The sequence below is a fragment of the Salvelinus fontinalis genome, chromosome 8 (assembly GCF_029448725.1).
Source record: "Salvelinus fontinalis isolate EN_2023a chromosome 8, ASM2944872v1, whole genome shotgun sequence".
Classification (NCBI taxonomy): domain Eukaryota; kingdom Metazoa; phylum Chordata; class Actinopteri; order Salmoniformes; family Salmonidae; genus Salvelinus; species Salvelinus fontinalis.
In genome coordinates, this window is record NC_074672.1 from 4822826 (window position 1) to 4835971 (window position 13146).

Sequence of the window (13146 nt, forward strand, 5' to 3'; positions counted from 1 at the left end):
ACTTCCGACTTCAGCTATATACTTAGCGTCATATATAGTCGACTTAAGTATGAAAGTATGATTCTTAACCCAGTCATACAGTGTGTCCTCTATTCCCCTTTATATCAATTGTTTAAGTTTGTTGCAACTTTGTATTTCCAGCTGTGAACAAAGACCTCATTGACCTAAGATTGAGCATTCTTTTCTAGGTTAAGGATTTAAATGTTACCTCGCTAACGAGCTCGCCAGCCTTCTTTGCTTGTATCACATCCAGGAAATCTGCTGCCACCCAGCCCACGCCCTTCATCCAGTTCCGATCCGACCTGTACTGTTTCTGAATACACAAACAAGGAACAGCTCTCGTGCCAGTTCGTCTTTTTAAATACTCATTTGTTCTTAACTGACTTGCCTGGTTAAACACATGTTAAGTTAATTAATACATGAAATACAATTCCATTAAAGGTGCATTCTATCTGTAAAATGTCCATATGTACATAACCTTCAACATCTATGATATAATATCTGTATTTAGGGTAAAAGAGAGAAATGCTAGCAGACATTCCTGGTGCTTTAGTCTGATGCTGCATTCATGCCCTATCGGAGTAATCAGAGGAACGATTGTCAACTTGGAGCCACAACTTGGGAGCTTTCACTTGCTTCGAACTCGTTTAGAACGCTAACGACTAACTAGCTACAGCAAACATAATCTAAAAGTACAGCTATCACGCGGCTCACAATCAAATTATGGTGTTAAAAAAACAAATCGATTGTAAAAAAATATGTTTTGTTATATTTAACTGCCAAAAAATGCTGTCATCAAAGTCATTTCTGTGGTAATAGGTTACGTCAGCATTCAGCATATAGGGAAAGTCAGGGACCAGAGAGTTTCCAACTTGTATGTACGACTTGGAAGCTGGCGTGAGCGTTTTTTCCAAGTCGGAATTTATATTTACTATTACTCCGATTTGCTGTGAATGCAGCCTATCGCCTTAGACTTACGTGACTGAGAATGCTGGGAAATGTAGTTCCGGCAGGTAAAACTTACATCACTCAGTAGTCCGTAGGCCTTCTTGGCCCAGGCCACCTTCATGTCGCCGGGCAGGGTTGTGTACTTATGCAGGAAGGTCCTGTAGTTGGTCTCAGTTGCCAGATCCTGGGCCTTCTTGGCGTGGGTCATGGTCAACATGTCCAAAGAGGCACTATGCTTGGTTTTAGTGTCCTCGTACTCCTTTCTGTAATGGCGATCACTCTGCAACCGGGTGGCCAGAGCCGAGTGCGCCATCTGAGAGTCGTCAGTTACCGTCTTCACCCCAATCATCTTCCCCTTAGTCTGCTCGTACTTCTCCTTGTATTTCACCTGGCCAGTCAGAGATTTGTCATTAGTGGCCGTTAGAAGAGATCCTTGAAAATGACATTTAGCCCCATCCCTAACACTAACTCTGGGACTAATCCCTGCCAACCATACCCTTTCTGATTGGTATTTTGACCAACCACATCCTACTTAGCATTTGTGATTATGTTGTTGCTGTTCTTGTATCAATGCATTTCTGTGAGTCACAGAGAAACTTAGCATAGTGCTATGCCTGGTACCTGGTCAAATAAAGGTTAACGAATACATTAAGGGGGTAACTCACGTTACTGGCCAGGTCTCTCTTAGCCTTAGCTGTGAGGATGGACAAGGAGTCCATGCGCAACTCAAAGCCCTTCTCTCGCTGTTGCTCCCAGCTACTCTTATACACTTTCTGAAATGAGAACAAGATCGAATGATGGAACATGTTAAAAGACAGACATGAATTGTAAATTGCCCAGAGCTGTGTTTGAATAGTCATACTAACCGCACTGTTTGACGTAAATTGAGTATATTATATGCTTATTGTCCATAGTATGGATACAGTTAACATGCCAAATGTTCCCGGATGTCGTACCAAAATACGAAGAATACAAGCAGCGGACACTATATCTGTGCTTTTAGGGCCCATAATGCAATTTTTCTGAAAATGGGCATGGCTTCACAACTTTTTCAGATTTGAAGAAAATGGCAGAAATGATGCGGCCAAAGTCCGACGAGAGTGGATACAAATTCATTGCTTTCACTAATTATGACAAATGTTAAGAACATTTTGAGCAATGTAATAAAGTAATGACTTTCCAAATAAGTTACGTTATATGTTGGCTGAAAATGTGTCAGCTACGCTATCCTTATGAACCGCATAGCATTACATCAGTATGTCATTTTTTTATCAGGATCCCCATTAGCTAACGCCGTAACGTAAGCTAATCTTCCTGGCATCCAAAAACAGCAGTACGTACCGGTATGTTAGCTAGTTATCTAATGTTAGTTTGCTACTAATACAGTTAACTTGCCAGGCAGTATATTAACTATAATCTAACTACCCAACGTTTATTGACTTGATTATTCATGTCATTCTTAGCTAAGTGGTATAGTCGTTCTCAATGGACATGGTTAATTCTGTCTATCTACTCCGATTTCAGAGTACTCTCGTCTGAGTGAGCCAGAGTGCAGAATAACTGATGAATTTACGAACGCTCAACACCCTTTGAATATATGGCCGGTGTCAGTAAACGTCAGCAAAAAAGAGAATAATTAAATTGTTGCCAGCAGAACAGTTACAGTCACCAACGCTCTGGATAACATTAAAATAGCCTAACCAGCTCTGCTAGGGTGAGTAAAATGGTCAGAGTGAGTTGTTCTCTCATTTATGTCTGGAAATAGCTAGCAAGCTAGCCAACGTTAGCTTGGGTGCTTGACTGCCGTACTCCTCGGCCAGAGCGTCCAGTGATGTGCTCTGAGAGCAAAACGTTTAGAATTTACGATGGACAATCTGACAACGCTTTGGATTTACAAATGCCCAGAGCGCACTCTGAACGCACTCTGGCCATCCAGATTGAATTTACAAACACACCCGAAATTGTAAAATGTCTAGCTAGTAACAAGCTAGCAAGAAGTTGCATAGCAACAGCATCAACTTCCGGTAGACAGGCAAAGCGCTAGTACGCTCAACTGAAAGGATACCGTTTGTTTACAGTATACTAAAATGAACTAATAGTATGTAGTCTGCCAGAGTCCTTACCCCACTGAGGAGGTCTGCATTGGCTTTGGCCTGTCTGAAGAGTGGCTCATCTTTATCCATGGTGTACCGGTGCATCATCTGCTCGTTGCCCGCCTTATACGTTAGCTGACGAGAGAAATAGCCAATCAAACACAAGCCGACTGAATACAGACAGAAGAAAAGAGCAGGACAGGGTTATAGCAAATGAACATCCAACCTCACCTTGCTCTGCAGTTCCTGGCTCTTCTTGGCGTGTTTGATAGAGGGAGTATCGGCCACCTGGGTGAACTTGAAGTTGTCCGCTTTCTGACGGTACTTTTTCTGTGAGGGGAAACAAAGTGAGGAGTCAACACTAAAGAAAAAAATACAATAATACACACACACACACACACACACACACACACACACACACACACACACACACACACACACACACACACACACACACACACACACACACACACACACACACACACACACACACACACACACACACACACACACACACACACATACACGCTCTACCCCATTATACTGACGTCACTGAGAAGCTCTCCAGCCTTCTTGGCTTGTGTCACATTCAGACATCCATCAGCCTCCCAGCCAACTCCCTTCATCCAGGTCAGATCTGAACGGTATTGATTCTGAAGGGAGAGTGAGAGAGAGAGAGTGAGAGAGAGAGAAAGAAAGAGGGGGACAGGCAAAGAGTGTGAGACCAAAAAAGAGAGTTCACAATTCATTCATATTTGATAGTAAACACTAACTTGAATAACACCCATATAGATATTTTCCTAAATCCCTATTCACCTTCCCTTTGCTCTCCCGACCATCTCACCTAACCTCAACCCGGAAGATCTCAAATCAATTCAAACATACCTTATGACTGTCCAATCATAAGACCAAAGCGTTCTGATTATTACCCCTTTAAACATTGGCACTCAAATTCTATGATCTGCATGAGAGGATAAGCTGTTCATTTTAGTCTATTAAACACACATAGGACCCTCCACCACCACCAGTGCCGCCCATGGCCCACCCCTCTCTGCCTCACCTCGCTCTGCAGGTTATAGGCCTTTTTGGCCTGCTGTACTTGGATGTCGTCGGATAGGATGGTGTAGTGGTGGAGCTTGGTCCTGTAGTCCAGGTCGCTGGCAAGGGCCTGGGCTTTTTTAGCATGGCTCAGGTTGACCATGTCCATGGACAAGCTGAAATGGGACTGGTTCTCCTTGGAGTTCTTCTTGTACTCAATCTGTTGGGATTGTTGTGGATAACAGAGAGATAGACGGATGAGGTTGAGAATCAGGAGGTTGAGAATGTCCTGGTGTGTGTGTGTGTGTGTGTTTTGTACACTGCATCATTTCGAGGGTTTTGTGAACTGTGTGCTGTAACTCACAATAGTATTGTTAAAAAAACTAACTTAGAGTGCCTTCAGAAAGTATTATACCCCTTGACTTATTCCACATTTTGTTGTTTTACAGCCTGATTTCAAAATGGATTAAATAGATTTTTTCTATCACCCATCTAGACACAATACCCCATAATGACAAAGTGAAACATGTTTTTAGAAATGTTTGCAAATTTATTGAAAATGAAATACAGAAATATATCACACCCCTGAGTGAAATCTTTGCAGAAGCACCTTTAGCAGCGATTACAGCTGTAAGTCTTTCTGTGGAAGTCTTTAAGAGATTATTCAAGCGCTGTCAAATTGGTTGTTGATCAATGCTAGACAACCATTTTCAGGTCTTTCCATAGATTTTCAAGAACATTAAAGCAAAGCTGTAACTCGGCCACCCAGGAACATTCACTGTCTTCTAGGGAAGCAACTCCAGGGTAGATTTGGCCTTGTGTTTTAGGTTATTGTCCTGCTGAAAGGTGAATTAATCTCCCAGTGTCCGGTGGAAAGCAGACTGAACTAGGTTTTCCTCTAGAATTTTGCTTAGCTCCAATCTGTTTATTTTTTTATACTGAAAAACTCCCCAGTCCTTCATTATTACAAGCATACTCATAACATGATGCAGCTACCACTATGCTTGAAAATATGGAGTGTGGTTCTCAGTAATGTATTGGATTTGCCCCAAACATATCACTTTGTATTTAGGACAAAAAGTTAATATCTTTGCCACATTTTTTGCAGTATTACCTTGCTGCAAACAGGATACATGTTTTGAATATTTATATTCAGTACAGGCTTCCTTCTTTTCACTCTGTCATTTAGGTTCGTATTGTGGACTAACTACAATGTTGATGATACATATACAGTTTTCTCCTATCACAGCCATTTAACTCTGTAACTGTTTTAAAGTCACCATTGACCTCATAGTGAAATCCCTGAGTGGTTTCCTTCCTTTCCGGCAACTGAGTTCGGAAGGACACCTGTATCTTTGTAGTGACTGGGTGTATTGATATACCATCCAAAGTGTAATTACTAACTTCACCGTATTCAAAGGGATATTCAATGTCTGCTTTTTTTACCAATAGGTGCCCTTTGCAAGGAACTGAAAAACCTCCCTGGTCTTTGTGATTGAATCTTTGTTTGAAATTCACTGCTTGACTGAGGGACCTTCCAAATAATTGTATGTGTAGGGTACAGAGATGAGGTAGTCATTCAGAAATCATATTAAAAACTTATTGCACACAGTCCATGCAACTTAATATGTGACTTGTGAAGCACATTTTTACTCCTGAACTTATTTAGGCTTGCCATATCAAAATGGGTTGAATACGAATTGACATTTTAGCTTTTCAGTTTTTATTAAACTGTACACAAAGAGACGGGTATCGTGGACAAAGACTTGGGTGCCTTGTTAGGATCCGTCGCCGAGAGGGTAATCTACCTATACCATCGGTCCTATTAGCCAACGTACAATCAATCAGTAATAAAATATCCTACCAATGGGACATTATCTGTAATATCTTATGGTTCACCGAGTCGTAGCTGAACGACGACCTGAATAACATACAACTGGCAGGTTTTATTTTTTTTTGGCAGGATAGAACAGAGGCCTCTGGTAAGACAAGGGGTGGCGGTCTGTGTATATTTGTAAACAACAGCTGGTGCACGAAATCTAAGGAAGTCTCAAAGTTTTGCTCACCTGAGGTAGAGTATCTCATGATAAGCTTTAGACCACACTATTTACCAAGAAAGTGTATCTGTATTTTTCGTAGCTGTCTACATGCCACCACAAACCGATGCTGGCACTAAGACCGCAGTCATTGAGCTGTATACGGCCATAAGTAAACAGAAACGCTCATCCAGAGGTAGCGCTCCAAGTGGCCAAGGACTTTAATGCCGGAAAACTCATCCGTTTTACCAAATTTCTACCAGTATGTTAAATGTGCAAACAGTGGGAAAAAACTCTAGACCAACTTTACTCCACACACAGAGACGCGTACAAAGCTCTCCCTCGCCCTCCATTTGACAAATCTGACCATAATTCTATCCTCCTGATTCCTGATTCCTGTATCGATGACGTCTACCCCACAGTGACTGTACATACAAACCCCAACCAGAAGCCAATGATTACAGGCAACATCCGCATCGAGCTAAAGGGTAGAGCTGCCGCTTTCAAGGAGCGGGACTCTAACCCAGAAGCTTATAAGAAATCACGCTATGCCCTCCGACGAACCATCAATACAGGACTATTTTATTTATTTACTAGCTCTCCCTCTCCCTCCATTTGGCAAATCTGACCATAATTCTATCCTCCTGATTCCTGCTTACAAGCAAAAACTAAAGCAGGAAGTAACAGTGACTCACTCAATACGGAAGTGGTCAGATGAAGCGGGTGCTACGATACAGGACTGTTTTGCTGGCACAGACTGAAATATGTTCCGGGATTCATTCAAAGGCATTGAGGAGTATAACACCTCTGTCATCGGCTTCATCAAAAAGTGCATTGACGACATCGTCCCCACAGTGACTGTACGTACACATCCCAACCAGAAGCCATGGAATACAGGCAACATCCGCATCAAAATAAGGCTAGAGCTGCCGCTTTCAAGGAGCGGGACACTAATCCGGACGCTTATAAAAAATCCTGCAATGCCCTCAGATGAACCATCAAACAGGCAAAGTGTCAATACAGGATTAAGATTGAATCCTACGACACCGGCTCTGGCACTCATCGGATGCGGCAGGGATCGAAAACTATTGCGGACTACAAATGGAAACCCAGCTGCGAGCTGCCCAGTGACGCGAACCTACCAGACGAGCTAAATGCCTTTTATGCTCGCTTCAAGGCAAGCAATACTGAAGCATGCATGAGAGCACCAGTTGCTCCTTAACAGCTTCTACCCCCAAGCCATGACTGCTGAACTATGAATCAAATGGCCACTCAGACTATTTACATTGACTGACCCCCCCCCTTTGTTTTACACTGCTGCTACTCGGTGTTTATTGTCTATGCATAGTCACCTTACCCCTACCTACATGTATCCTGAATCCTGGCTTAGGAAAACCACCAAAAACCCTGAAATCTCTATCCCTAACTATGACATTTTCGCCAAGATTGAACTGCCAAAGGGGGCGGTGTTGCAATCTACTGCAAAGATAGCCTGCAGAGTTCTGTATTACTATCCAAGTCTGTACCCAAACAATTCGAGCTTCTACTTCTAAAAATGCACCTTTCCAGAAACAAGTCTCTCACTGTTGCCGCTTGCTATAGACCACCCTCTGGTGCCTCGATACCATATGTGAATTGATTGCCCCCCATCTATCTTCTGAGCTCGTGCTACTAGGTGACCTAAACTGGGACATGCTTAACACCCCGGCCATCCTACAATCTAAGCTTGATGCCCTCAATCTCACACAAATTATCAATGAACCTACTAGATACAACCCCAATTCCGTAAACACGGGCACCCTCATAGATATCATCCTAACTAACTCGCCCTCCAAACACACCTCTAATGTTTTCAATCAAGATCTCAGCGATCACTGCCTCATTGCCTGCATCCGTAATGGGTCTGCGACCAAACGACCACCCCTCATCACTGTCAAACGCTCCCTAAAACACTTCTGCGAGCAGGCCTTTCTAATCGACCTGGCCGGGGTATCCTGGAATGGCATTGACCTCATCCCGTCAGTAGATGATGCCTGGTTATTCTTTAAAAGTGCCTTCCTCACCATCTTAAATAAGCATGCCCCGTTCAAAAAATGTAGAACTAGGAATAGATATAGTCCTTGGTTCACTCCAGACCTGTCTGCCCTTGACCAGCACAAAAACATCCTGTGGCGTTCTGCATTCGCTTGAATAGCCCCTGTGATATGCAACTTTTCAGGGAAGTCAGGAACAAATATACACAGGCAGTTAGGAAAGCTAAGGCTAGCTTTTTCAAACAGAAATGTGCATCCTGTATTACAAATTCAAAAAAGTTCTGGGACACTGTAAAGTCCATGGAGAATAAGAGCACCTCCTCCCAGCTATCCACTGCTCTGAGGGTAGGAAACACTGATACCACGGATAAATCCACTATAATTGAGAATTTCAATAAGCATTTCTCTACGGCTGGCCATCCTTTCCACCTGGCTACCTCTATCCCGGTCAACTGCCCGGCACCTTCCACAGCAACCCGCCAAAGCCCCCACCATTTCTCCTTCACCCAAATCCAGATAGCTGATGTTCTGAAAGAGCTGCAAAATCTATACCCCTACAAATCAGCTGGGCTAGACAATCTGGACCCTCTCTTTCTAAAATTATCTACCGAAATTGTTGCAACCCCTATTACTAGCCTGTTCAACCTCTCTTTTGTATCGTCTGAGATTCCCAAAGATTGGAAAGCTGCCGCGGTCATCCTCCTCTTCAAAGGGCGTGACACTCTAGACCCAAACTGCTACAGACCTATATCTATCCTACCCAGCTCTACCCATTAACTCAGTTCGATTGTTGCCTGTAATCCATGGCTTCTGGTTGGGGTATGTCCGTACAGTCACTGTGTGGATGACGTCCTCGATGCACTTATTGATTGGGGCGGAAGGTAGCCTAGTGGTTAGAACATTGGGCCAGTAACTGAAAGGTTGCTAGATCGAATCCCCGAGATGACAAGGTAAAGATCTGTTGTTCTGCCACTGACAAATGCAGTTAACCCACTGTTCCTAGGCCGTCATTGTAAATAAGGATTTATTCTTATCTGACTTGCCTAGTTAAATAAAATAAAACATTTAATTGATAAAGCCAGTGACTGCCATTTCCTCAATGCCATTGGAAGAATCCCGGAACATATTCCAGTCTGTCCTATCAAAACAGTCCTGTAGTTTAGCGTCTGCTTCATCTGACCACTTTTTTATTAAGGACCGAGTCAATGGTGATTCTTGCCTTAATTTTTGCTTGTAAGTAGGAATCAGGAGGATAGAATTATGGTCAGATTTGCCAAATAGAGGGTGAGAGAGGGCTTTGTAGGCGTCTCTGTGTGTGGAGTAAAGGTGGTCTAGAATTTTTTTCCCTCTGGTTGCATATTTAACATACTGATAGAAATTAGTTAAAGAACTGATTTAAACTGATTTAAGTTTCCCAGCATTAAAGTCCCCGGCCACTAGGAGTGCCGCCTCTGGATGAGCGTTTTCCTGTTTGCTTATGGCGGTATACAGCTCATTGAGTGTGGTTTTCATGCCAGCGTCGGTTTGTGGTGGTATGTAGCTACGAAAAATACAGATAAACTCTCTAGGTAGACTTATCATGAGATACTCTACCTCAGGCGAGCAAAACCTTGAGACTTCCTTAGATATCGCGCACCAGCTGTTGTTCACATATATGCATAGGCCCCCTCCCCGTGTCTTACCAGAGGCTGCTGGTCTGTCCTGCCGATAGAGTGTATAACCCGCCAGCTGTATGTTCTTAATGTTGTTGTTCAGCCATGACTCGGTGAAACATAAAATATTACAGTTTTTAATACCCCGTTGGTAGGATATACGTGCTTTCAGTTCGTCCCATTTATTTTCCAGCGATTGAACGTTAGCTAGCAGGATGGAAGGCAAGGGCAGATTAGCCACTCGTCGCCTGATCCTCACAAGGCACCCAAAATCTTTGTTTCCTTCTCCAGGAAATGACGGGGAGCTGGGCCTGGTCGGGTGTCTGTAGTATACCCCTCCCATCCGACTCATTGAAGAAAAACTCTTTGTCTAATCTGAGGTGAGTAATCGCAGTTTTGATGTCCAGAAGCTCTTTTCGGTCATAAGAGACTATAGCAGAAACATTATGTACAAAGCAAGCCAGTATCCCTTTCATTGGTGCTTGCAGCTATATTTATTATTATGATTATCATATGAAAAGTTTGATCTCAAATCCAAACTGCTGGAGTATAGGTTCAAAAATGTTAGCTTCACTGTCCAAATACATATGGTGCAACAACGTGTTTATTGTGTTTCATATTCTTACCTCACTGGTCATCTTGGACGCCTGAAGAGAGTGCAGGGTCTTGGAGTCGCTGACATTGCTTGTCTTGTCTTTATTTTTCATGAAGGACTCTTTGTACTTAATCTGTAACACACGGCACCATCCAAATCACATCAGCCAGTCACATAAAATCCGATGACCAATCCCTCCCTCATTCTTATCCACTAATATCTCATTACATAAGAAAGGATTGTTCTGTGTGAGTACCAGCTACAGGAAGGGAATGCTTACATCACTGGCCAGGTCCCGAGATGCTTTGGCAGCCTTGACGGTCAGCGTGTCCAGGCCGATGTCACATGTTTTGGACTTGGTCTTCTCCCAGTCCTCCTTGTATTTGATCTGGAATCATTTATATAAATAAAAACTACAGCACCGCTTATTCATATGGTATGTGTATAACCCTTTCGGAATACAATGCATTCTGAACATATTCAGAACCCTTGACCTTTTCCACATTTTATTACGTTATAGCCTTATTCTAAAATGTATTAAATAGTTTTCCCCCCTCATCAATCTACAGAAAATAACCCTATAATGACAAGGCAAAAACATTTTTTTTTAAATTTTTACAAATTAATTAAAATATCAACTGAAATATCACATTTTACATAAGTATTCAAACCCTTTACCAAGTACTTTGTTGAAGCACCTTTGGCAGTGAATACAGCATCGAGTCTTCTTGGGTATGACGCTACACGCTTGGCACACCTGTATTTGGGGAGTTTCTCCCATTCTTCTCAAGCTCTGTCACGTTGGATGGGGAGCGTCGCTGCACAGCAATTTTCAGGTCCCTCCAGAGATGTTTGACCGGGTTCAAGTCCGGGCTCTGGCTGAGCCACTCAAGGACATTCAAAGACTTGTCCCCAAGCCACTCCTGCGTTGTCTTGGCTGTGTGCCTAGGGTCGTTGTCCTGTTGGAAGGTGAACCTTTGCCCCGGTCTGAGGTCCTGAGCGCTCTGAAGCAGGTTTTCATGAAGGTTCTCTCTGTACTTTGCTCCGCTCATCTTTCCCTCAATCCTGACTAGTCTCCCAGTCCCTGCCGCTGAAAAACATCCCCACAGCATGATGCTGCCACCACCATGCTTTACCGTAGGAATGATGCCAGGTTTCCTCCAGACGGGACACCATCAATTCAGGTCAAAGAGTTCAATCTTGGATTCATCAGACGAGAGAATCTTGTTTCTCATGGCCCGAGTATCCTTTAGGTGCCTTTTGGCAAACTCCAAGCGGGCTGTCATGTGCTTTTTACTGAGGAGTGGCTTCCGTCTGACCACACTACCATAAAAGCCTGAGTGGTGGAGGGCTGCATAGATAGTTGTCCTTCTGGAAGGTTCTCCCATCTCCACAGAGGAACTCTAGAGCTCTGTCAGAGTGACCATCGGGTTCTTTGTCACCTCCCTGACCAAGGCCCTTCTCCCCTGATTGCTCAGTTTGACCTGCCGGCCAGCTCTAGGAAGAGTCTTGGTGGTTCCAAACTTCTTCCATTTATGAATGATGGAGGCCACTGTGTTTTTGGAAACCTTCAATGCTGCAGAAATGTTTTGGTACCCCTCCCCATATCTGTTCCTTGATACAATCCTGTCTCGGCGCTCAACGGACAATTCCTTCAACCTCATGGCTTGCTTTTTGCTCTAACATGCACTGTCAACTGTGGGACCTTATATAGACAGGTGTGTCCCTTTTCAAATCATGTCCAATCAATTGAATTTACCACAGGTGGACTCCAATCAAGTTGTAGAAACATCTCAAGGATGATCAATGGAAACAGGATGCACCTGAGCTCGATTTCGAGTCTCATAGGAAAGGGTCTGAATACTTATGCAAATAAGGTGTTTCTGTTTTTATTTTGAATAACCTTGCAAAAATGTCAACCTGTTTTTGCGTTGTCATTATGGGGAATTGTGAGTAGATTAATGAGAATCAAAAAATATTTTATACATTTTAAATTAAGGCTGTAAACGTAACAAAATGTGGAACAAGTCAAGGGGTCTGAATACTTTCCAAATGCACTGTATATACAAATGCAGAGCGAAAGCTATGCTGTTTGTATGTCCTCTATAGAGTGTAGTGTTTGGGATAGAAAGATAGTGTACATGTATATCTTTGGCTCTACTTACATTGCTGAGTTGTTGAGCGTTGATCCTGGCCTGGACGATTTGAGGGGTATCTGTCACCGAGCTGTACTTGACTTGGTCAATGTGTTGTCTGTAGTTCTTCTACATGGGGGAATCAGAGATATCAAGTCAGGTTACCTTGATATTATGAAAGGGGTCCCGCAAGTTTTGGTTCCAGTACTTTTTACTATATACATTAACAATATTGGTTTGTCTGTAAAAAAATTGTAACCTACAATTAAGGCTGTTATGGTGCCCATATTACCGCCACATCTGCAGTCAAGAGTCATGATGGCAGTCAAATTTTACATGACCTTTAGTCACTAATTAGGCTTCTCCAAGCTCTGATGCTGCTGATGGTCAATAGTAGCCTACCAAACTTGCTAACTGCCTGGTACTCAGCACTCTATTGTCCCACTAATCACTCTGACATCAACGCAAATGTTATCGAAAATCTACTCAAACACTTCATGAGAGCCCATGAGCTCATGTTGCGCAACATTTCTATAGGCTATGCAATTGCTTGAGAAAACAGAGGGATGGCCTTTATTAAAAAGAGGAGGATCCCATCAGCTTTCTATAGGCTAGG

General features: G+C 43.0%; 1 protein-coding gene across 2 annotated transcripts in view; it reads right to left on the reverse strand.

Annotated features, from left to right (window-relative positions):
• The window catches only part of nrap (nebulin-related anchoring protein), a 101641-nt gene that overhangs the window by 54172 nt on the left and 34323 nt on the right, over window positions 1-13146 (reverse strand). For both annotated transcript variants that reach the window (XM_055930783.1, XM_055930782.1), the window contains exons 15-24: window positions 12561-12659; window positions 10676-10783; window positions 10427-10528; window positions 4102-4299; window positions 3590-3694; window positions 3273-3371; window positions 3072-3176; window positions 1614-1721; window positions 1025-1336; window positions 209-313 (exon numbers count right to left, since the gene is read on the reverse strand). In XM_055930783.1, coding sequence (XP_055786758.1) covers window positions 209-313; window positions 1025-1336; window positions 1614-1721; window positions 3072-3176; window positions 3273-3371; window positions 3590-3694; window positions 4102-4299; window positions 10427-10528; window positions 10676-10783; window positions 12561-12659 — 1341 coding nt within the window. The remainder of the gene's footprint in view (window positions 1-208; window positions 314-1024; window positions 1337-1613; window positions 1722-3071; window positions 3177-3272; window positions 3372-3589; window positions 3695-4101; window positions 4300-10426; window positions 10529-10675; window positions 10784-12560; window positions 12660-13146) is intronic.